The 21,706-nt window shown below is 44.8% G+C and overlaps 2 protein-coding genes across 2 annotated transcripts; both read right to left on the bottom strand.

Annotated features, from left to right (window-relative positions):
* Positions 1-1,355: 1,355 nt before the first annotated feature.
* LOC144135204 (uncharacterized) lies at positions 1,356-6,090 on the bottom strand. Its single transcript, XM_077667946.1, has 3 exons — positions 5,957-6,090; positions 4,713-4,793; positions 1,356-2,141 (listed from the first exon to the last, which is right to left on the bottom strand). Exons 2-3 carry the CDS (start codon positions 4,783-4,785, stop codon positions 1,582-1,584), a joined length of 633 nt encoding a protein of 210 aa, XP_077524072.1. The 5' UTR covers positions 4,786-4,793; positions 5,957-6,090; the 3' UTR covers positions 1,356-1,581.
* Positions 6,091-15,833: 9,743 nt separating this feature from the next.
* Positions 15,834-21,547, bottom strand: LOC144135205 (uncharacterized). The gene is made up of 2 exons (XM_077667947.1): positions 20,671-21,547; positions 15,834-16,296 (listed from the first exon to the last, which is right to left on the bottom strand). The coding sequence occupies exons 1-2, from the start codon at positions 20,767-20,769 to the stop codon at positions 15,892-15,894; spliced, it is 504 nt and encodes a 167-aa protein (XP_077524073.1). The 5' UTR covers positions 20,770-21,547; the 3' UTR covers positions 15,834-15,891.
* Positions 21,548-21,706: the final 159 nt, after the last annotated feature.

The raw sequence follows: 21,706 nt of genomic DNA on the forward strand, positions 1-21,706 counted from the left end.
GCTATACCTTGAGTGTAGTCTCCAGCTTGAGCCGCACGTACGTGTCTTCATCCGCCAGAAGCCTCGTCATTTTTTCAACGCAGTCGGTGTTGTTTGGGATGACGGTGGCGTTGCCCTCGTCAGCAGGTAGGATTACAATATCCGTGTTGCATCGCAGGCTCTTGACTGCATCACGCTCCTCAGCAAGTAGTCGGCTGGGAAGCCGTCGTGGCAGCTTGGTGAGTATGCTGATCGCATGGTTACGAGCTTCTTCTCGATGATTGTTTCCCACACGCCCTACAGCCCGTTCCACAGCACAGATGATTCCTCTTGCGTCCGCTCTCGTGTTTAAATTCGAACCAAGCTCCAGGACAGCGACCGCTGCTCGAGTAGGCCTATACGAAGACAGATTGTGGACGGTGGAGGTGAGTTTGTTGGTTGGACACCATTTGCGGCTAGGCAACAGTCTGGTTAACTTCTCTATGCGTGTGCCCTCACGCTGGCGGGACTGTAGGCTAGCTACGAAGTTCGCGTGCAATTGGAAGCTGGCGAATTCGCTTGGACACTGATGTTCTAGGTGGCGACGGGCAAAACAGACTTCGTTCTGCACATGTATTCACCTGAGCAGACGATACTTCGTCAAACCTTAGATTTTACAATTTTTCGCCCCTTGAGACAAAAGAACAAAGAGCAGCGGTAGAATATATTAAGTTGCTGTATTTTTAGTCGTCCTTCTACAACGAAGCCGAAAGAAGCGCGTATTCATTAAAAGCGCTGGCAAATAAAGCGCCTTCATAGTCCGGGCTTTTTGAGTGAAAACTCAGGTTACAAACCGGGAGCTTCGTGTTCTTTTTATTCCAACTGATGTATACATCTGCGTTCACGTTGAAAGCAAAAAAATACATGTCAGGAGTCCAAAGGGGTAATAAGAATTGCAGTTCCGATCTACATTCACAAAGAGACAGATGGTTACTGCGATTGAAACAACAAGCAGTGGTACAATTTCTGTTCAAAGAATAACAGGTTTAGATCAAAGCAAAGCCACCAGATGCAGCGTAACAAGAGTATAATTCCGCTTTGTTTCGTTTCTCCTTAGCTCTTTGCTGTGCCGTCACCCTCCTCTGGTGTCCCCAAAAGCAGTAAAAACGCTAGCAAAGCTTCTTTACAGTCAAAATGAGGTAACGGCTTTTTCTAAACGTGATGTGACAAATGTCTGTTTCCTGAATTGTTATCCTGATGGGCTGTCAATTTGAACGCCAACTTGGATGCCTGAGGCGTACAGCTGCATAGCTTGCCAGATCTACTCAATGACTTAACACCCCACAGATACTCGTGCTGACGGAACAAAACACAAAACGGAGAAAGCATTACTAAAAACGTTTGACTTGGTAGAAAGCTCAGCTGCGCAACTGTGCAGACGCTTTTAGCCTATGTAGTTATTACCTCAGAAGGGCTAACGTAGATCTCAGTCGCAATTGTCGCTAGAATCAATATTCGCGGTGCGTAACACTTTATTCTGGAACACCGCTTCTCATGTGATGTAACATAAAAATTGCATGTAAAACACATTGCACAAAGAACAAATCACATTGCAGGTGTTCATTAAGGCTTGGGCGCTATTTCAGCAAAAAGTGCTTCCAGCTCGGAAAAGAGCATTCCATGCCACAAATCATAAAGAAAGTGCGGAGGTAGTGTGCGTGTGAAAGATGCCAGGGCTTCGTCGGCGTCCTTGTCGCCACCTTTAATTCCAAACGAGAGCCCTGTCATAGAAACGGGCATGTTCACTCGATGATGAATTTTGACAGTCTCGCCGGAGCCAGTGACGGCAAACTGTGCAGTAAACCTCACAAGAAACGCCCGGCTTTCGATTTCGTGGACTTTGCTGCTGTCTCCAGTGAAGGATCCGATGAGGACCAGAGGATTCTCGTTGGCCAGATCGAACTGAACCACGCGGGTTCCGTTAGGGCAGAATGTAAAGAAAGGCCCGAACGGACGCAGCGTGTTGAGGCCGAGAAATCTGAACTTGGTCACGTTCGCGGCTGGAGGTGACTCCCCCGGTGTTTCATCGTCGCTGTCTACGGTTTCGACCCGCTCAGCTGGAAGCTTGGCAACGAAATCGTATATTGCACGTTCGAGATGCTTATCATGGAACGAGCAGGTCTCTATAAGGACAAAAGAGAAAAAAAGGAGGAAATGATGCGTGTGAACGTCAAACTTAGATAAGAAAATGCCCTGAGCACAACTCTACACAAATAATGTTCTTGGTGAAAATTGGTTCTCTGGCTCTTTATGGTCATGTAAAATGTGTCGCTGAGAAAAATGGATTGAAAGAATCATGCCGCCGCCGCCTGGAAAACTTTGAAGTAACGAGCGTTAGCTGCTGCCATCTTGAATTAATTAATAATGTAGTCAATTAATTACCATTATTGGCCGACATCTTGGATTTATAAGTGACGTCTCTAACAAATCACCAATTTTATACACTAATGGCGGCACCAATCAACCACCAATTGGGTTGCTATATGGATTTACTATGGGAGCCGCCTTATTAAATTCCTCGGACTTACAAAAGTTAGCGCAGGAGAGGGATGGTAGCAGATCCCAAGAAATAGAGAAACGTGGTTAGATCTAACGCCCTTAAAAGAAAGGTGGGCTGTTCTGGTGCTTAGGTTATAGATGCGGCAGTTTTAATGCAGCTAAACACAAAACAGACAGCGATAGAGGAGAGGCGGGGCACAGCGCTGGGCACGAAATGATTCTGATTTTGAGTTTCTTTGAATTACGGCCTGAAAGTGCCAATGCTATTCATTCAGTTCTGACTGGTCAGCAATGATCTGTCCCCGGTTGCTGTAGAGAGAAGGCTGGAATTGTGCCGGCAATGCAGAGGTTAAAGGCGCACAATAGGATTGGTATCTGCTTTCATTTTCATTTCATTTATTTTTCCCTAAAAGGTTAGGACTCATTACATAAGGCATTACATTTCTTAAAAGACTGTGTTAGAAATAATTATTAACCAGGTGAAAAATTGACCAAGCGTGAATGTGATATTAGCTTTTGTGTGTTTGTAATCATATCTGCAATAAGCTCCCAGAATCATGTTTTTCAATCCTTATTTTGAGAGCTATTATAAAACTGAGACGACCAAGTTAAACTGCTCCGTGTCTTGACGAGTTGTTCATTATATACTCATTGCTGAGTATCTATGCTTTAGTTGGCGTGAGCTTCGTGGTCAGGTGTTCCTTGCTTAATTGGCAGTGGTCACGCTCGTGGGGAATAATATGTAGCTATCAAATGCACTTCCTTTGCCCGTTGAAGAAAACTTCCTGTTTTTTTTATTATTGCTGCTTATCAGGAAAATGTTCGTATCCCTGGCCTCTAGTAATAGGTGAACCGGAATTTAACCTTCGAATATATATCACCAGAAAGAAGTTTTCTTACGCTTTCCGCGAATGTCACGCTCCTCATGTGCGCTTAAAGAAGCCAGTGACAAATAATCCCATGGCACAGAGTAGATGAACGGCTATAGAGCTCTGAGGTAACGAAAAAAAATCCTGCTGGTAATTCAAGCAAAAACAGGTACGAATACTGCGTAATGATTTTAGTTTGCCGAAGAATGCGCGGGGAACAAAGAAAAAAGGCATCTAGTAGTATTCTAGTTATCCACACACCTGCCAATGTAGCGGTCGAGCGGTACATCGGTACATTCAAGGAAAAACTTGCAAGAATACTGCGTAAAAATTATTTTTGTTCGCCGAAGAATGCGCGGCGAACAAAGAAAAATAGCATCTAGAGCTATTGTTGTTCTTCAGACACCGATTAAAGAAGCGATTGAGCGGTGCATCAAGGAGTGAAATTCCGTCATTCACGAGCGGCCTAAAGTTTAAAACAAAACCTTGTAGAAGATGGGCATTGCCATGGCTTGTGTTTTAACTCCTGATGCACTGAACAGCTTTACCGGGCTTGCCAGGCAGTGGCGACTGGCATAAATGCAGAAGAAAGTGTGCCGCTTTTGTGGACAACTGTAAATGTTGATTTCGCCCTAATTATTTACGGAATACAGTAAAACAGCGGTCATTGTTCCCCGAAGTTGATACCAGGAGTCGAAGTCCCTTGTTTCTTTTAGGCGAACATTCTCATAGAATACCTCAAGAAGCTATCCGATAACTTTTTCTAACCGACGTTCGTCTAAACCCACCGATGCGCAGTAGAGCTGATTAAGCTAGGTAATCCTCATTAATTAACTATCGATTCTGAAGTGTCGGCGCGGCGACTTCAAACTGTCTGTTGCGTTCTGGGCTGACGAGCAGAGAACCAATAAAAGGAACATTGGCTTTAAACTGGACAGCACTGCGCCTGGATCAGCATGTTCATCGTTAAGCCAGCGGGGGGGGGGGGGGGGGGGAAGCGGTTGGGACCTCTTGTTTTATTGCTGTGGTTAAACCCTGAGGACCTTTTTTCCATGGCAAACATTTTCATTGCATTTTGTTTCTGCCATTTATCTTTTCAAGCGCTTTTAACAAAACATTGCCACCGCAAGTAAATAGCGGTGGAAAGGACACGCGCACACGCTAGCAGCAATCTTGCCTCGATGTTTATCCTGTAGCTAGTGCTTCAGGTAGTTCTTAGCGTGCGCTCCACAATTACATGTTTCCTCGTCCATGGCTGTGCGTTGGTGTGCGCGTGTGACTGCGTGCGTGAATAGATTATTAATAGTATTGAAGCAAGACGCTTGCCTTCATCCGATGACGCAGCACTGGACATCAGTAGTACAGTTGCGAAAATAAGGACTGTCCTCTTAGCGTCCATTTTATGGCCTGAAAAAGATTTAAGGAAGGGTTACACATCGAGTCCGTCGAAAAAACGCCGTTAAATTGGTAGGGATTTGTTTATATTTCACGAAATATGATAGGTATGACGTTTTCACGACACTGAAAAACAAGTGCAATGTTTTTTTAATTATTTTGCACGCTGTTTTAGAGGCACAAGAAAACTCCTTGTCCGATAAAGTGAACTGCGGTTTTCAGAGAAGGTGAATATGACACCTCCGCACGACGGAAATCAAGTAACCGGTTTATTGGCTAAGGATTTCATGAGTTCAGTTGTGCTGTTGGCGACACAAGGGACGTTTTTTTCTTTCTAACATCTTCGGCACGCACTAATTCGCAAACCTTGACAATAAACGTCTTCCATGATGCAGATTTAGGCGCAGCCATAATTTTTTTTCTGTTCGAATTTTGCGCTGATGTTTGATGAAACCGTCTGACAAGCTGTTGATGCCGTATGTGTCCCAGTAAGATCCCAGTGTTCTGTACAATCTTAAATATTTTGGTTATACGTGTTCCACTCAGATCGCAGTCACGCTGGCGCTATGATTGGGACAAATGAATTCAGATAAATTAAATTGGTTTGTTTTTTTAGGGAAAGCAATTGACGCAGTATCTGTCTCCCATCTCGGCGGACACCTGAACCGCGCCATAAGGGAAGAGATAAAGGAGGGAGTGAAAGAAGAAAGAAGGAAATAAAAAGAAAGAGAGATAGAAAGAAAGAAGGAAAGAAAGAAAGAAAGAAAGAAAGAAAGAAAGAAAGAAAGAAAGAAAGAAAGAAAGAAAGAAAGAAAGAAAGAACGAAAGAAAGAGGTACCGTAGTGGAGGGCTCCGGAATAATTTCGACCACCTGGGGGCCTTTAACGTGCACTGAAATCGCACAGCACACGGGCGCCTTAGCGTGTCGCCTCCATTGAAACGCGTGTAAACTTATGCATGAGTCTCAATCGCGTCTTCTTCTCGTTATGAATTTGACGTTGTTTCTCTTAATCAAGAGCTAAATGTTCAGATAGCAAGATTACGTGCATTTAGCATTTCAAAGGAAAATGTACAATGCCCCCTCATAAAGAGATACCGTGCCACAGTGAAGAACTGTGAATGTCAACAATAAGCCTTGTAGCTTAGAGGCGTAATGAGCACATGATATTTCTCACCTTGAGGAGAGTAACTTCGTAGGATGAAATGGCGTCAAATCAATCTCTGTGAAATGGAGATGCTTGCGGTCCTTCTTACGGAGATCTCTTCGCGTTGGAATCTAAAACAAGCTTTAACTTAGCTGCGGTTTTTATACCCGGCGCTGCCGTTTCCGTTTATGAAATGGTCGTGATCGAAGCTCACGAAACCCGCGGTCACAAAGGGCATGAAGAAAAAGGCGCGCACAAACATCGTTACCGAAGGGCGCTGATGTTTGTTTTGTTATTGAATTCTTTTGCTTTACCTTCGGGGACTATGGGAAAACCTTCCTCCTTTATAGTCGCTCGTTCAGCCGGACCGGCTGCGAGACAGGAGCAATTTTGTTCACCGAGGTCGTCTTGTACTTCGCGTGGCTAGCAGCCGGCTAAGAGTAGATGATGAGTGGGGAAATGAAAATATGTAGAAATGTCTCCATCATTATTAGCGCCATCCCGACTGACACCTGACCTTGCGGTGCAGCGGGTAAGCTTGTTGCGCAGTCCAGCTGCTTAATAAGAATGTTCGTCTTGCGCAGGTGCTTGGAGGAAGTGATGCGCTGCCTACCTGGTTTCACAGAAGCGATCGTACCTATATGTATCCAATTCGAAAGGAAGCAAAAGTTGAGGCGCGGAGTTTTCGAATATGTGACCTGCCTTACAGTGCTTAGTGTACATTTAAAATGACTTGCACATATTTTTTCGCCGACTGGGTCGGGGTTGTTGTTTCTTTATATAATTAACATTCGCAAAGATAGATCCACAAAAATGGAGTGAAAGTCACGAAGCACGTATATTAATTTCTTCCATACGGGGAGTATATTAAAAAAAATAGAAGCTAAATTTAGCTATCCTCACTTCTGCAGAAGCTTGAGCACTCCAATCGACGTAGTAAACGCAGCATATAACTCGAATTATTGTACAACCCTCCCATGAAAAAAAAAAACAGCACGATCAATTTTTATTTCTAAATGTGCTTTTACAGAAGGACGGCTTTAATGTGTTTCGAATATGCTGGCAAGAAAACTGTGGAGCGTCTTGTTTTCCTTATAAATGGCCTTTCCTTGACTCTTAGGAAGACAGGTTGATCGCCCTGTCGTTTCTGTATAAACAGTCAGAACAAAAGAATGAATACTAACAAGGGAGCATTATACATGTCTGCACAGACATGTACGCGAAATAGAATGAAGCCGCTAGATGAAGCCCTAAACACACGCAAAATGGAAAAAGAAGCGCGCAGAAACACTAGAAATATTATGCCTCGCGTAGTGAAAACAGTGAAATATATCTGAGCCGCATAGCAGCGTCATCAAAAGAAGGCGAGTTCTAAAAAGAAGTTTTAAATGTGCATATCAGCGCCCTAGCCTCGATTGCGAAGCAGGCGTCCTTAAGACAGCGGCAGCTGCAAGAGGAGCTGTGCTTGTAAAAATCCATAAATCATGTATTGTGTTCTACAAAGCTACATCCTATATGGAGTCGGGTGGATGTTTCGGGATCAGCTTACCATATAATTTCGCTTATATTGTGACAGCCAATATTAGGACCCTCTTAAGATGTTTTGTAATATTTAAATGGATGAATATTTTAGCTTTAATGGGGATACATTGTTACGGAGTGCGCGGGCACTAGCGGACAAAAACACAGGGCAGCGCACTACAGCAAGCAATTTTCAGCCCTCGTGACCTCACGCCGTCCTTTCGCCGTCATCATCGTGGTGTGGTCACACTTCGTTGTCGTTACATTTTTTCCACGGATGGGCGAGAAAGGGGGGGGGGGGGGAGCACGGGGAGGCTTCAGCGTGGGTGCCGGGGACACGTGTTTCAGGTGAGAAATATGTTCCGGGAAGATTCGGTTTTAATGCGCTTCTTAAGTCCTGTCCTGTTGTGGGTAAAAATGCATATTTGCTATCCTACAAGACCAATTATTTCATCTAGATGGTCCTGACTTACCCTTTTAGCCTTCTTTTGTACGCCCAAATAGAGATACACAACGAAGCGCAAGAAGTGCATATAAACTAAAGCAGTTTTTTCGCCTCTCACGTCAAAATTATTTCCAAGCCTCAGCGAGAAGTCTTCCTAAGCGTTCATGGTTGTCCCGATCATCTTCGTTCCACTACTTGGAATTTTCGCTATTTCTTTTGAAATCTTACAAATCCATATTAGCGAGGCGTGGTTCAAATTGTTTTTCACCTCAATATAAATGCGTCAAGGCTTTCTACTTTCACTTAAAGATTGCTTTAAAAACTTTCCCTCAAAAGTAGTTCCCTAACAGGATTTACTCTCTTGGTTTGCGACGGATCATTGCTATAAATGTCAAATTATTTCGCGAAGGATGACTTTCTAAGTGCGTTCAGTGCCGTCATTTTGTTTACAACCTGCTCTGACTAAATGCAGTTCAGATGTATGACTTTGAGGCTTGATTTTGCAAAAAAAAACGAAAAATCGCCTGTCCTCTAATTGAATGATCTCTTTGGCAAGAGTGGTCACACAATGAGCAGGTGCTAGAAAGTATGAATTGCTTAGACTTTTCATTGTGTTGCAAAGGCTGTTCAAAAATTTTGGTGAGTTCACCTACATCACATCGTAAACTCCATGCTATACCTTTTGGATGCTGTTTTCGTGTAGGTGCTCATTAGCACATTAATTTTTATCATACGTTTTTCCGTAAACTGCCAAAACAAAACACTCCTTTGATGAAAACAATGTAAACATGGTATGAAAGCAGCTACGCACTGTTCTATTGGGGACAAAAGTCTCCAGGACACGCCACCGCAGATCCTGGCGCATAGATGGAAAGTGTGCCAATCTTCCGTTGAACTTACTAGCACACATTGCGGAACCGAAGAACAAATTTCAGCGCCGCAAGTATGCCTAGCAACCACCGGCTGATAACTTAGTTATACGCGACTATTGCGAGTCGCACGTCTTGGGGACTTCTGCCTCCGATAGTACGTTCTGCAGTTAAGCTTCAACATGTTATTGTGCATAAACGCTGAAATTGCATTGTTCGTAGTTATTCTTCTTATGAATGTTACGCGCAGGCTGCGCACTGAGAGCTCATATGAAGATTTATTCTCATTATGAGGGTTGCCTCCTAACCTTTGGGGCAAGCTCAATCCGAATTTAGACTGAGCTCATTGTTCAGGCCGATTTCGGTCAGTTCTATGCTTTTTTCTTCAAGCCAAGACTTTTGTTTACTGGCTTCATTATGACACTTCATCGCCTGCCTCTATATCCACATTTTTTTTTACGGGAGCTTTACGAGAGGAAACCATACGGTAGTGTTTGTGTGATTTTATGTGTGGAGTTCGTGAATGAGAAATTGGTAGTGTAAATTACATTTTTGCCTCGAAGATATTGTTACGGCCGTAGGCTTGGACAAAGATGATGACAAAGCATGGTGCTTGTGTGTGCGGTGGACGAGGAGAAGGAAGTCTATTCCGACGCTGGCCCTTATTTCATGGCTCCTCTCTGCTGTCTCTTTCTGTATATATTAATCCAGCTTACCAACTCGCCCAAATGTCAGCTTTACTCAATGTGATTTCTAGTACTTTGGGCTCTAAAATGTGCAGAAACTTATATTAATCCCCTTCTGTAAATATATCTCTCTACCCGTTACATTATTAAGGAAGAAATACAAGCACATGCCGCCTGTGATATACAAACCCATCACCTCCGCATATCGCGTGCGGTGCTCTCTGGCGACGGCAGCTCAGTGGACTTCTACTTCCGAGGATATCTATGTTCCGCGTAATCTAAACAACAGAGCGCTGACCAGCACCCCCTTCGACTATCGCGGTGGACATCGGGACGTTCTCTGGCACACCAAGTTCCACGCAAAAGGTGGCCGAACTGCAAGAGAGGAAGCAGTGCGAGAACTTTCGAACGCTTCCTAGCTCACAAAGACTGCCAGAACAGATGCCCTATTTGAGCTGTATAGCGGAAAAGGATATGCAGTGAAAGCGCTCTTGCAGCGGAATCCTGCAACTTATTGGTTTGTAGTGTTTATCACTGGAAACTTTATAGTCTGATTCCTTATTTCTTTTTGTTTGAAAGATAACTGCTTTCGACTCCAATATTTCAATTCCCAATAGAATATTTTCAGGTAAAATAATTATAGCAATGAATTTCAATTTATAAACAAGACAAATCTAAAAAGAGTTGAAACACACTTCCCCAATGCTTTCTTCAGTTTCGATAATTGTTTCCTTTCTTTCTATGTGTGTCGTGCGAGCGTCTCAATTCCCCATACCCAACAATTCTTGACAACAGCATTTTTGAACTTGAAATCGTTTACGAATGCAAATTTTTTAAATAATGGAATATTTCACTATAACAATCAATAGATTCGCAGATCACCCGACGGCTGTCGTGCATTTTTTTTTCTATTAACGTTTTGGATATCGTCAAAAGCGTTTCCCTTTGGTTTTCTAAGGCATTCTCAACTGTTCGATGCGATTGATGCAAACTCTGTAAAAGAAATATTTTGCTACACATCGGAAGAATGGATCATTATCTTGAATATTCCCATAAGAGTGTCTCACAATTTTTCAATTTAAAAAAAAATTGTCCGAGAATGTTGGACATCTATTCATTCTACTAGGAAATCAGGTTATCCGTGTTGTTTACAAAATGAGGCGCGTTAAAGATATTTTCGCCTTGTGAAGAGGAGAGTTTACAATCTCCCACATGTAAGATTTTATTTTAGATTTTGCTGCTTTCTTTCAGCCTTTGCTAACTTTCACCGCAGATTTATTCACGATGATCATGTAAATAAATCAGCGATGCAAGTTAGCAAAAATTCATTGGAAGACAGGCGGCTCAAAAGCCGAGACGTCACATAAGGCTTGAACAGTAAGAAAAGGTTTTAGAGAATATGGCGAAATTCCGCCAAAAATTTGTAGCACGGTTAAACAGAAATAAACAAATAAGCCAACCATGATGGCAACTGCCACTTCCCCGTTTCAAAGGGGACGCTCCTATCATCCATTCATGCACTATCTTTGATCCAGCTTAGCAGACACACGGTGCATATGTATTGTGTGTGCTTCCTGTGTGCCCTGTCTAAGACTCGTTGAGAGTGAGCGTGCAAGCACCACAGCAGCAATGGCCTCCCGCTGGTCTCTGTTCCTTGTGCAATTTCTCGGTGCCTTCCTGAACCCCTACCAGTACGGCCCTGCTTCGACTCCGGGTTACGGGAGCCCCGTCTCGGACTTGTCCTTGGATCTGTTCTTCAACAGCCCTGACGCGCTAGCCTTCAATCCTTCGTTATCCAGTTGCGTGGTCTTTTTGCATAAAGAGCACACTGTCTGTTTGAATGAAGTGGTGGCACTGGGCAACTTCACTGCAAACAAGGCATCCGGAGGGACATCGACAACGACGAGTGTGGCGCTGACGTGGGCAACAAAACCGAGCATCCCGAGCACCGTTGTAAGTGGGCGTGGAGGCACCGCAGCACCAATGACCTCCCGCTGGTCTCTGTTCTTTGTGCAGGTCAGTCAACTTCCTCAAGAATGTTTTAAATCTTATGACCGATGTTTGGTTGTGCTTCCACGCCCAGAAGCAGTGCTGCAACCCTTCAGTGTTCTTCTTTTGTTGATGTGTGGCGATGTAGAGAGCAACCCTGCTCCGGGGAGTGCGTCGCTCCGTGATATTTTCAAAATCCTGGATGACATACGTCAAAGCTCTATTCGTATAGAAGCATCCCAGGCTGCGATGTCTAACGACTCATCCGAGTAGAAGCGAGACCAACAGGCGGCAACACGCGATATTGCCGACATTAAAAAGCGTCTAGAAGCTGTAAAAACGTAACGACTGGTTTTGAAAACTTGCAGCGGGATCTTTGCAATACACGTAAAGCACTCGAAGTTGTACAAAAGAAGGCACATGCTTTGCGTGCTCGTTTAGATGATAGCGAGGACCGCTCACGGCGTGACAACCTTATCTTTTATGGATTTGATGGTAGTTTTGCTGATACTAACGAGCAATGTGAATAAAAACTTCTTAACCTTATCGCCGACACATTAGAACTCTCCTTAACCAGTGACTGCGTTGCTCGTGCGCACAGAGTTGGAACACTCGACGAGAACAAAACCAGGCCCGTGATAGTAAAATTCGCCGCTCACAAAGCCAAGGTGCAAGTGCACTCAAAGCGATCGTTGCTGAAGGAACAAGAAGTACCTATGACCGAAGATTTTTCTGCTGCGACACGTAAGGCGAGAAAGCGGCCATTTGACTATGCGAAGGAGTTTGATTTAAAAGTCAATTTAATGCACAACAAACTAATTGCTAATGGCAAATGCTATGATTATAATGCGGAAACTGACCTAGTGTTTGAAATTGGACCTGCTCTAAACAAAGAGCACATTGAGTCTCCGCGCTCCCTTCGCTCTGGTCGTACTCTACCAGGTACTGGAACGTAGGGACTCGCCATGGGTGGTGGTACTGCCATTGAGAACATCGGTCTGAGTGTGGTTTTTACCAATATACGAAGTCTTTTGCCGAAAAGAGATGGCTTGTGCGCTTTGATAAATTACTGTAGTGATGATATTATTGCTTTATCAGAGACATGGTTGTCAGACAGTGAACTATTTGTTTGTGAAAAGAATTACAAGATATTTCAATGTGACAGATATGAACGGCACGGCGCTGGTGTTTTACTTGCTGTCAACGAACAAATTGAATGCTTTCGTATTGCTGAATTGACTAGTTTAGAAATTGTTTGGTGCTGTATAACTTTCCATTTTATGAAAATTGTTACTGGTGTGGGCTATCGACCACCGTAAGGCCCCATAAGTTTATGTGAAGACTTGCACGCCTGTCTCAATGCAATTTCTCTTCGCTTTCCGGGTGTGATCATTTTTCTATTAGGCGATTTCAATTTCGCAGACATTGAGTGGAATCATGATTGCCACGTCTTTATTTCTACGTGTTCCAATTTGAACCGCTTCTTTCGCATATGTTCCAATTTCGGGTTATCGAAACTTATTGAGCTGCCCACACGTGTTACTCCCACTGCGTCATCCCTTCTTGATCTCGTGCTCACATCATCACCAGACATCGTCTCCTCTATCACTCATTTGTCTGTGTTAAGCGATCACATGATAATCAACTTCAACGTCTCTCTCCCTCTAGCACGCTGACGTAAGCGGTTCAAATGCATCATAGATTACAGCAAGGCTGACTTCCAGGCTATTAATTATAATTTGTCTTTATATTTAGATGAATTCTTGAGTGCTCATGTCGATCGTAGTGTTCATCGTAACAGGGAGATCTTCAAAACTAGAGTTTCTGAACTTGTGAAGGAATACATACCCATCAAAAAGGTATATAGCAACAATGCTGCAGCCTGGTACAACAGGTATCTTAATCGCATTTCCAATAAAAAAAAAAGACTTTTTCGTACAGCTCGCTTCATGCACTCTGCTGTCAGGTGGTCTACGTATAAAGCCGCTGTAGTCGCTTACTCAAAGGCATTAATATCAACCAAATTTACCTTCTTTGATCAGACTCTCCTAGCAATGCTAAACAATAACCCGAAGTAGTTTTGGAGCACAGTGAAAGGCAAATGAAATACCATCATACAACTATTTACCCAAGAAAGGGATCCAGTTCCTGACCAGCTGTGCGCATCGCTTCTCAATAGCACTTTTTTCAAAGCGTTCTCTAGCCCCAACGACACTTTCTCACTACCTTCACTCATAGAATATCACTTTTTACCAATGAATTCCATTGTCATCTCATCTGAAGGAATTCGCAGCATTATTAATCAGGTTAAAATGTCATCCTCTTATGGTATCAATGGCCTCAGTACTAAATTCTTGAAACATACCGTATAATATTCTTCCATTATACTACAGTGTATCTTTTCGCAGTCATTAAACCATCACACACTTCCTAATGACTGGCTCACCGGCAAAGTAATCCCACTGCACAAATCAGGAGAAACGCAAGATGCACGTAATTACCGTCTCATCTCACTTCCGTTCCATGTAAACTTCTAGAGCACATGATATTCAGTCATCTTGTTAATTTCTTAGAAACCAACCAGTTCTTTACTCCGAAACAGCATGGATTTCGCAAATTATTCTCGTGTGAAACGCAGTTAATGAATTTCTCTAAAGACTTGCATGATTCTTTACACTCTGGACCCATTACAAATTGCTTATTCTTACATTTTTCAAAAGCCTTTGATAAAGTTGAAAATAGAGCAGCGCGTAACAAAACAGGACCCCTGTCCGGTTTTGTTACGCGCTGCTCTATTTTCATGGATCACCAACTCGCCCAACAAGCAACACTTCTTGATAAAGTTAGTGATTCTCTTCTAATTTTAAAGCTGAGCCAGCTTAACCTTGATCCTAATGTACTCGATTGAATTCATGCCTTCTTTCGTAACCGCACTCAGTTCATCTTCGCCAATAACCACGACTCATCACCAGCGCCAGTACATTCAGGCGTGCCCCAGGGGTCGGTCTTTGGCTCGTTATTTCTAATATACGTAAATGACTTACCTTTAAAGATTTCTTCTAACATGTGCTCGTTTGCTGACGACTGTGTAAATTACAGAGTAATTAATAACACTGATGATATTGTTCAGCTACAGACAGATTTAAATAAAACATATAAATGGTGCCAATCGTGGAAAAAGGGATTAAACATATCTAAATGCAAATGCATGCGTGCAACCCGTAACCAGCAAACAAGCCCAGAGTATTTTATTAACAACACTCAGCTGAATCCGGTATCGTCTTACAAGTATCTTGGCACTAATATGTGTTATAGCCTTTCTAGGAATGCTCATATCAAGTTCACTTCAAAGGCTAATCGCAGGCTAGGGTACGTCGGCAGAAATTTTTCTTCTTCTCCACCTTTACTGAAAATGCTACTATACACTAAACTCATTCGTCCGCATCTAGAGTACGCATGCTCGGTTTGGGACCCCGGCACCGTCATATTAATAAAAGAACTAGAAGCCATGCAAAATCGAAGTGTCCGTTTAATCGTGGGAAAGTATCATCGCACTGCCAGTGTAACAGAAATTAAATCTTATCTTAAACTTCCTTTACTCTCCACTCGCCGTAAACTTTCACGCATTTGCCTTTTCCATAAAATTTACTACCACAATCCTTACCTGACAGCTATCTGTGTAAAGGCACCATCTTTCATCTCACCTCGCATAGACCACAATCAAAAAGTAGCTGTTCCACACTGCAGCATAGTGACCTGCTCTAATTCCTTTCTCTTTAAAACATATCGTGACTGGAATAATATTTTACCCACAGCCACTTGCATTAGCGACCATGCGCGTTTTAAAAGCAAATTACTCGCACTGTTCGAATCAGGCCAATTGTAATACATTATTTGCCCATATAGAGATTATGATTGAGGGTTTTTTTGTAATCCTTTTATTTACTGCTGTATTTTTGTTCTCAAAGTTTTCGTCCTTTGTCTTTAGCATTTTTCGATATTGTTCCTATATATAGCGCTCTGTTTCATCTATGTGTTGTTTTTTCAATGCCCCACCCCTCTATAATGCGAAAGCCCTGAGGGTAAAATAAATGAAATGAAATGAAATGAACACCTTTAGCCAAAGCCACTTACGTTGTTAGTGCCCTGTGCTGTTTGAAACTGCCTAGCCCCGTAAAAATTATAAGCATTATAGGCAGGAATGAATTCGTGGGGAATATAAAAATATGATAGTACAAAGTTTACGTTTGCTAACGCTGCAAGCAGTGCGGTGGCTTACAATTTCTGCCCAGGACAAAGCAACCACTAAAGGTTGTGCCCGGAAATGCTGGCTTGTGAAATAAGTGAGAGTTCATCATTGAAACCACAAGTAATTGCGAAGTGGTGCAGCCGCCGAACTGGCTTGATCCAGTGATTTCGCCAGCCGTGGCTTTATTCATCACCGAAGTTAAAAAGTTACAATGACAGATTGCCGAAGTTTTTCAGTGCCCGGAGAAGTTTAGGGGCAAAGTTTCTCTCCAGAAAGTCGTGAATGGGCGCCATCGCCATCGTCTTCAGCAGGCCTTCTGAGGTTATCGACACCAACTTGTCAGAGAGTTCCTTGGCGCCCTGTGGTGGAATCATATCAAGATGGGCGAAGTTGGGAACAATTGTGCCAAAATGCAAAGTGATGTTCACCGAGTCTTCATGTTCTGCTGTGGTTGTTCCAGAATTAGAGACGAATTCAGTTGACCGTTTTTCAGAGAATCTGAGCTGAAGAGACGCTGAGACATTAGTGAGAGAGAAGTAGAGAGATCCGTGCCCGCTTGTGTCCCACTGCACCATGAGCGGTTCTTCATTGCTGATATCCAGGTCGACCACCTATGGATGAAATCATGGAGGGGTTGTAGGTTTGAGCAAGCAATGTAAATACGCAGAGAGGAACAAGTTGCTAGATACTATAGTGGCCTTTTTGTTCCCCCAATTTACAAACAAATAGATCATCGGGCTTGGTATTGCTCCTTTTAATGTACGTGTCAGGTATTAACTTTTCTATCAACCTATCTGTACGTGTGACAAAGTGAACAGCATCTTTTCGTGGTTACACGGTATACCGAATGGTATACGACAGGTTTATTGCTGGCAGAATATGCGGTACGTAAGAATATTGCCGCCGGCATACGTAGCGCGACTCAAAAAGGGCTTTTAATCTAACGGCCAAGCAGACCAGCCGCACGCACACGAGCGGAAGCGTTGTCTTAATCGCTCCTTCACGAGACAAGTCATGCCGCTCGGCCGCATGGCAGCGCCGTCATAATTTGAGCAGTGTGGCATTGCCTCCGTCCTATCAAGAGGCATCGCCGCGATGACACGGTTAAGAGAGAAACAGTATAGAGGCACCGAAAGTGCAAAGGTGCGTGTGTCGTCGGGACTGAATGGGAACCCCACAAGGGGCTAACTGGTGTATTACGGTTTCATGCGCGACACGTAGACGACTTCAGACTTGGCCGGTCGAGAAGAGCGGGCAGTTCCTTGCGGGAACACTTCATAGTTCCCCTCGATGAACTGACGAAGCACATTGTTGGGGCTGAAGTAGCGGCGCAGAAGCTTTTCAGAGCGGCCGCGCAGATGTATTGTGCTATATTCCCAGGCGTGCTCGCCGGATATTAAATCACCTCCCTGGGGCGGAGGTTGTAGCGCCGTGCGTCGGTTTCGTGCTGGTGTCAAACGCGGTGTGTAGCAAGATGGTGAGCGTCTTCTGCGTCACGAACTAATTGGTCAGCGCCCGCGACAGACGAGGGGGCACTACCGGGGACAAGCATGGCGTCCAGCATGGTCAAGGCGTCACGACCATACACGAAACGGAACGGGTGAAGCGCGTCGTTTCTTTAAGGGCGGTGTTGTACGCAGGCATGACGTAAGAGTATAATATTTCGTCCCAAATGCGATCGTCATCGTCGACATACATAGACATCATATCGGCAATGGCCTTGTTCATCCTCTCAGTCAGTCCATTCGTTTGAGGATGGTAAGCAGCCGTTTTTCTATGATTGGTGCCACTGAGACGCAGGACCTCATGTGTAAGAGCCGACGTAAACGCGGTTGCCTTATCAGTTAATACGACCGTGGGGGCGCCATGGCGAAGCACAATGTGGTGAACAAAGAACTGTGGAATATCAGCCGCGGTGCCATGGGGAAGAGCCTTGGTCTCAGAGTAGCGGCTGAGGTAGTCAGTAGCAACAATAATATACCGGTTACCTTTGGAGGACGCCGGGAATGAGCCTAGTAAGTCCATATGCCTATCTGCTGAAATGGGATTCGCGGTGAATCAATTGGCTTCAAAAGGCCGGCCGGTTTTTTCGGCGGTATATTCCGGCGTTGACACTCACGACAGGTTCTAAGAATGCGTTGGACAACCTCAGCAAGCCGAGGCATGTAGTACTTGTGTTCTGGAATGTTCTGGAAAAATGTTCTGGAAAAACCATGGTGGCCAGAAGAAAGGTTGTCGTGGCATGCAGTGAAAACTTGCTGATGAAGCGCGGTTGGGACAACGAGGAGATACGCAGTTGCGGTCGAGTAGTAGTTTTTCTTGTAGAGGATTCCGTCTCGCATGCAAAACAAAGACAGTCTGCGCGAGAAGTGTCGTGGCGGAAACGGAGCAGTTCCATCAAGGCACTGGATGGCAGGCAACAACTCGCAGTCGGCCTTCTGGTGTTGTGCAAGGGCGGATGTGGTGACAGTGCCGAGGATAGCAGGATCATCTTCGGACTCAATCGATGTGCATGCAAGAGGAGCTCGGGAGAGACAGTCAGGATCGCTATGTTTCTGACCTGACTTATGCACGATTGTGACGTCGCGCTCTTGCAGCCGAAAGAGGGAGGAGGAGGAGGAGAGACTTTAATGAAACAGGAAGCCGAAGGGTCCACCGTGGAAGCTGCCCCGATGGATCTTTCAGATTAGCAAGCCAACGTAAGGAGTGATGATCGCACACGGCTCGAAACGGGCGGCCGTGCAAGTAAGGACCAAAATTCGTGATTGCCCACACAATAGCCAGACACTCATTTTTCTAGGTTGAATAATTCACTTCGGAACAGCACAAAATACGACTTGCGTATGCGATCACGCGTTAGAAAACGTCTTGGCACTGCACAATCAAAGCACCGAGGGCAACATTGCTGGCGTCTGTGTGCAGTTCCGTGTCGGCCTCCTAATAGAAGTGACCAAGGATAGGCGTACATTGGAGGCGGGCCTGAAGTTCAGTGAAGGCCTTTTCCTGATCCGGGCTTCAGAAGAAGGGTTCGGCGTATTTAGTTAGGCGAGTTAGCGGCTCTGCGAGCTTGGAGAAGTGTTGAACGAATCTCCGATAATAGGCGCAAAGCCCCAGAAAACGCCTCAAGCTTTGTTTATCGGTTGGCTGGAGAAATACAGTAACGGCGGCCGTCGTTTCTGAGTCGGGGCTAATGCCATTACTGCACACGATATGGCTAAGAAACTTGCGCTCCCTAAAAGCGAAGTGGCACTTTTGAGGATTGAGAGACAAGCCCGCGGAACGAATTGCCACGAAAACAGCGCGCCAACGCTTTAGGTGCTCCTCGTACGTGTCGGAGAAAATCACGAAGTCGTCGAGGTACACAAAGCAGGACTGCCACTTCAGGTTAAAGGCTACAGTATCCATCATGCATTGAAACGTTGCAGGGGTTGAATACAAGCCGAAAGGAAGCACCTTAAATTGGTACAGTCCGTCAGGAGTAAGGAAGACGGTGTTTTCTCGGTTGCGTTCGTCGACCTCAATTCGCCAATAACCGTTACGCAAGTCGAGTGAAGAAAAGTAGGGGCATTGGCGGAGGTAGTCTAATGAGTCATCAATGCGCGGCAGTGCATAGACATCTTTTTTTGGTAACGTTGTTGAAATGTCTGTAATCTACGCAGAACCGGAGGCTGCCGTCTTTCTTTGCGAAGAGAACAGCAGGTGATGCCCAGAGGCTCTTTGACGGTTGTATGACGTCGTCGTTGAGCATATCGGCAACTTGGCGGCAGATGGCATCACGTACCTTTCACGAAACACAATGAGGAGGCTGACAGAGCTGTCTTTTGTCGCTAACGACGATCATGCGGTGCTTAGTTATTGGCGTCTGATGAACCTTGGAGGTTGAGGCAAAGCAGTCTCGGAAAGAGTCAATAAGGCTTTCCAGGCTGCGTTTCTGATTGGTCAGAAGGTTCGGATTCACGTCGGTCTTAATGGCTGTTGTCGTAACCTGTCCCACTGTTACGGACTCTGTTGTGGATAAGGCACGTTGGCTGGCATGCTCGCCAAGTTCTTGAAAATTGGCAATCATTGATTTTTTCGTCAAACGTTGGGGTTCGCAACTAACGTTGGTCACTAAGAGCTCGGTACGGCCGTGAACAAGGTCGACCAGGGCGCGAGCAACGCAATCTTGCCGAGACAATAGCAGCGGTATTTTTGATTCGGCAATGCCCCGAGTACCGAAGCTCGTATCACACTGCACCTTGACAAACTTGCTTGCTCTCGGCGGTATCGTTATGTGGTCGTCAGAGATGCGTAGTGCTGCTCTGTGCGGCTCGGGGTCGGTATAAACGGCTCGCTGTGTCGAAAACGGTACCAATTGATCCTGCAGGTTGATGACCACTCCATACTCTTTTAGGAAATCTATGCCGAGAATAAGTTTTTTGGAGCCAATGAAAGTGGCAGTGGCACCACGGATTTGTATGCGGCAGGTGCAGACGCCAAACGGCGTTACCACATGGCAACCAGTTGTGCGTATCTGCGGCCCCGGCGAAGGTGTTAGAACCTTTCTGAAGGTCGTGGCTAGCTGGCTGCTCATGACAGAAAAGTCAGCTCCGGTATCCATAAGTGCTGTAACGTCATGGCTGTCGGCGGCAACTAGAACTTCTGCTGCGGAAACCATTCTTTTACAACTCGTCGGTGAGGTCTTCAGTGGCGTCGTCGTTGTGGTCGTCGCTGAGGTCGTTGTGAGGTCAACGATGTGGTCGTCGATGGGGTCGGCGGTGAGGTCGGCGGGTGAGGTCATCGGCGTTAAGGTCGTCGCATCAAATCGTCAGATCGAGGCTGTTCAGTCTCTGCGGCAGCAGCGGTCCTACCCCCGGAGGACGCCGCCTTCAGTTTTCCGGACATATATATTGAATCTAAGTACTGAATGCATTTTTATGAAGAATTGCAGGCGCAATCAGCGTACAGTTTATAGACGCTCAAAACTAGACTTGTAAAAATTTTACCGTTGTTTCCTTGCCGCAGGAAGTGTGGATTGGGCCCTTACGATGAAGCCGGTTCGGTTTTGAAACTGTGTATCGGAGAAAACCTTCCAAATACATCATCTTTCCAGGCTTCAATTCGGTGGCGGTGCTCTCCGGAATTGCGCTCAGCGTTAGATTGATGGCACGTTCAACTCGGAGGTCCAGTGTTGCATCGCACCACTCTGAAAAATGCACCTAGATCAAGTCACCGCGCTTCGCTTGAAACGTGCCATTCGCAGTGTCCAAGGGACGCTGTCAGGGACACTGCAAGTAACGAATGAATGGCAACTGTCGCAAAATAAATGAAATGCGTTTCAGTGCTCTTAGTCTACCTTTCAATGTAGCGACGTGCGCTGAAAAATTTTTCTGATCTGCAGGACTTTGGACTACATGATAATTTATAAAAGAATTTTTTATTCCTCTCTGGTATGTATATACCCGTGCTCTCTGATGACATTCTATTTCAAAGCCTTACCGAAAGGAGAATGACAGCACAATGGTTTTTATGAACCGACTGACTTCTCGCTGTATTTTTAAAGAACAATCTTCATTATGCCTCTTTCAGCTAAGCTGCGTTCGAAACGGAAGCCTACTAGCAAGAGTAAAGTCGCAAGCAGAAAATATTTGTAAAATAAACTCTCAGAATTTGAATAAGACACGCAGGTTCCTTGTTTCCAATAAAATTCTGAGCACCAATATAAACTTCTGCTCTTTACGCGACCAGCACCCTTCCTTATGTAATGCATTTCCGTGCCCTATAGGTATGTAAACAAATAAATGCTTCCAATCAGGTGCCATGCGAAAACATTTATAGTGAAGAGGATCTTCGTATGAGAGCAAGAAATTTGTGAGAAACTTAATGTGGAAAACCATGCTGAGCCCCATTTTATCATTGACACAAATACAGAAAACACGTGGTCCGAATAACACCGCTCCACTACCTCCCCCCCCCCCCCCCCCCCGCGGGCCAAGAATTATTCATAAATACGACCATGCCGGTACCCCATGGTAAAAAGAA

The sequence above is a fragment of the Amblyomma americanum genome, chromosome 5 (assembly GCF_052857255.1).
Source record: "Amblyomma americanum isolate KBUSLIRL-KWMA chromosome 5, ASM5285725v1, whole genome shotgun sequence".
Lineage (NCBI taxonomy): Eukaryota > Metazoa > Arthropoda > Arachnida > Ixodida > Ixodidae > Amblyomma > Amblyomma americanum.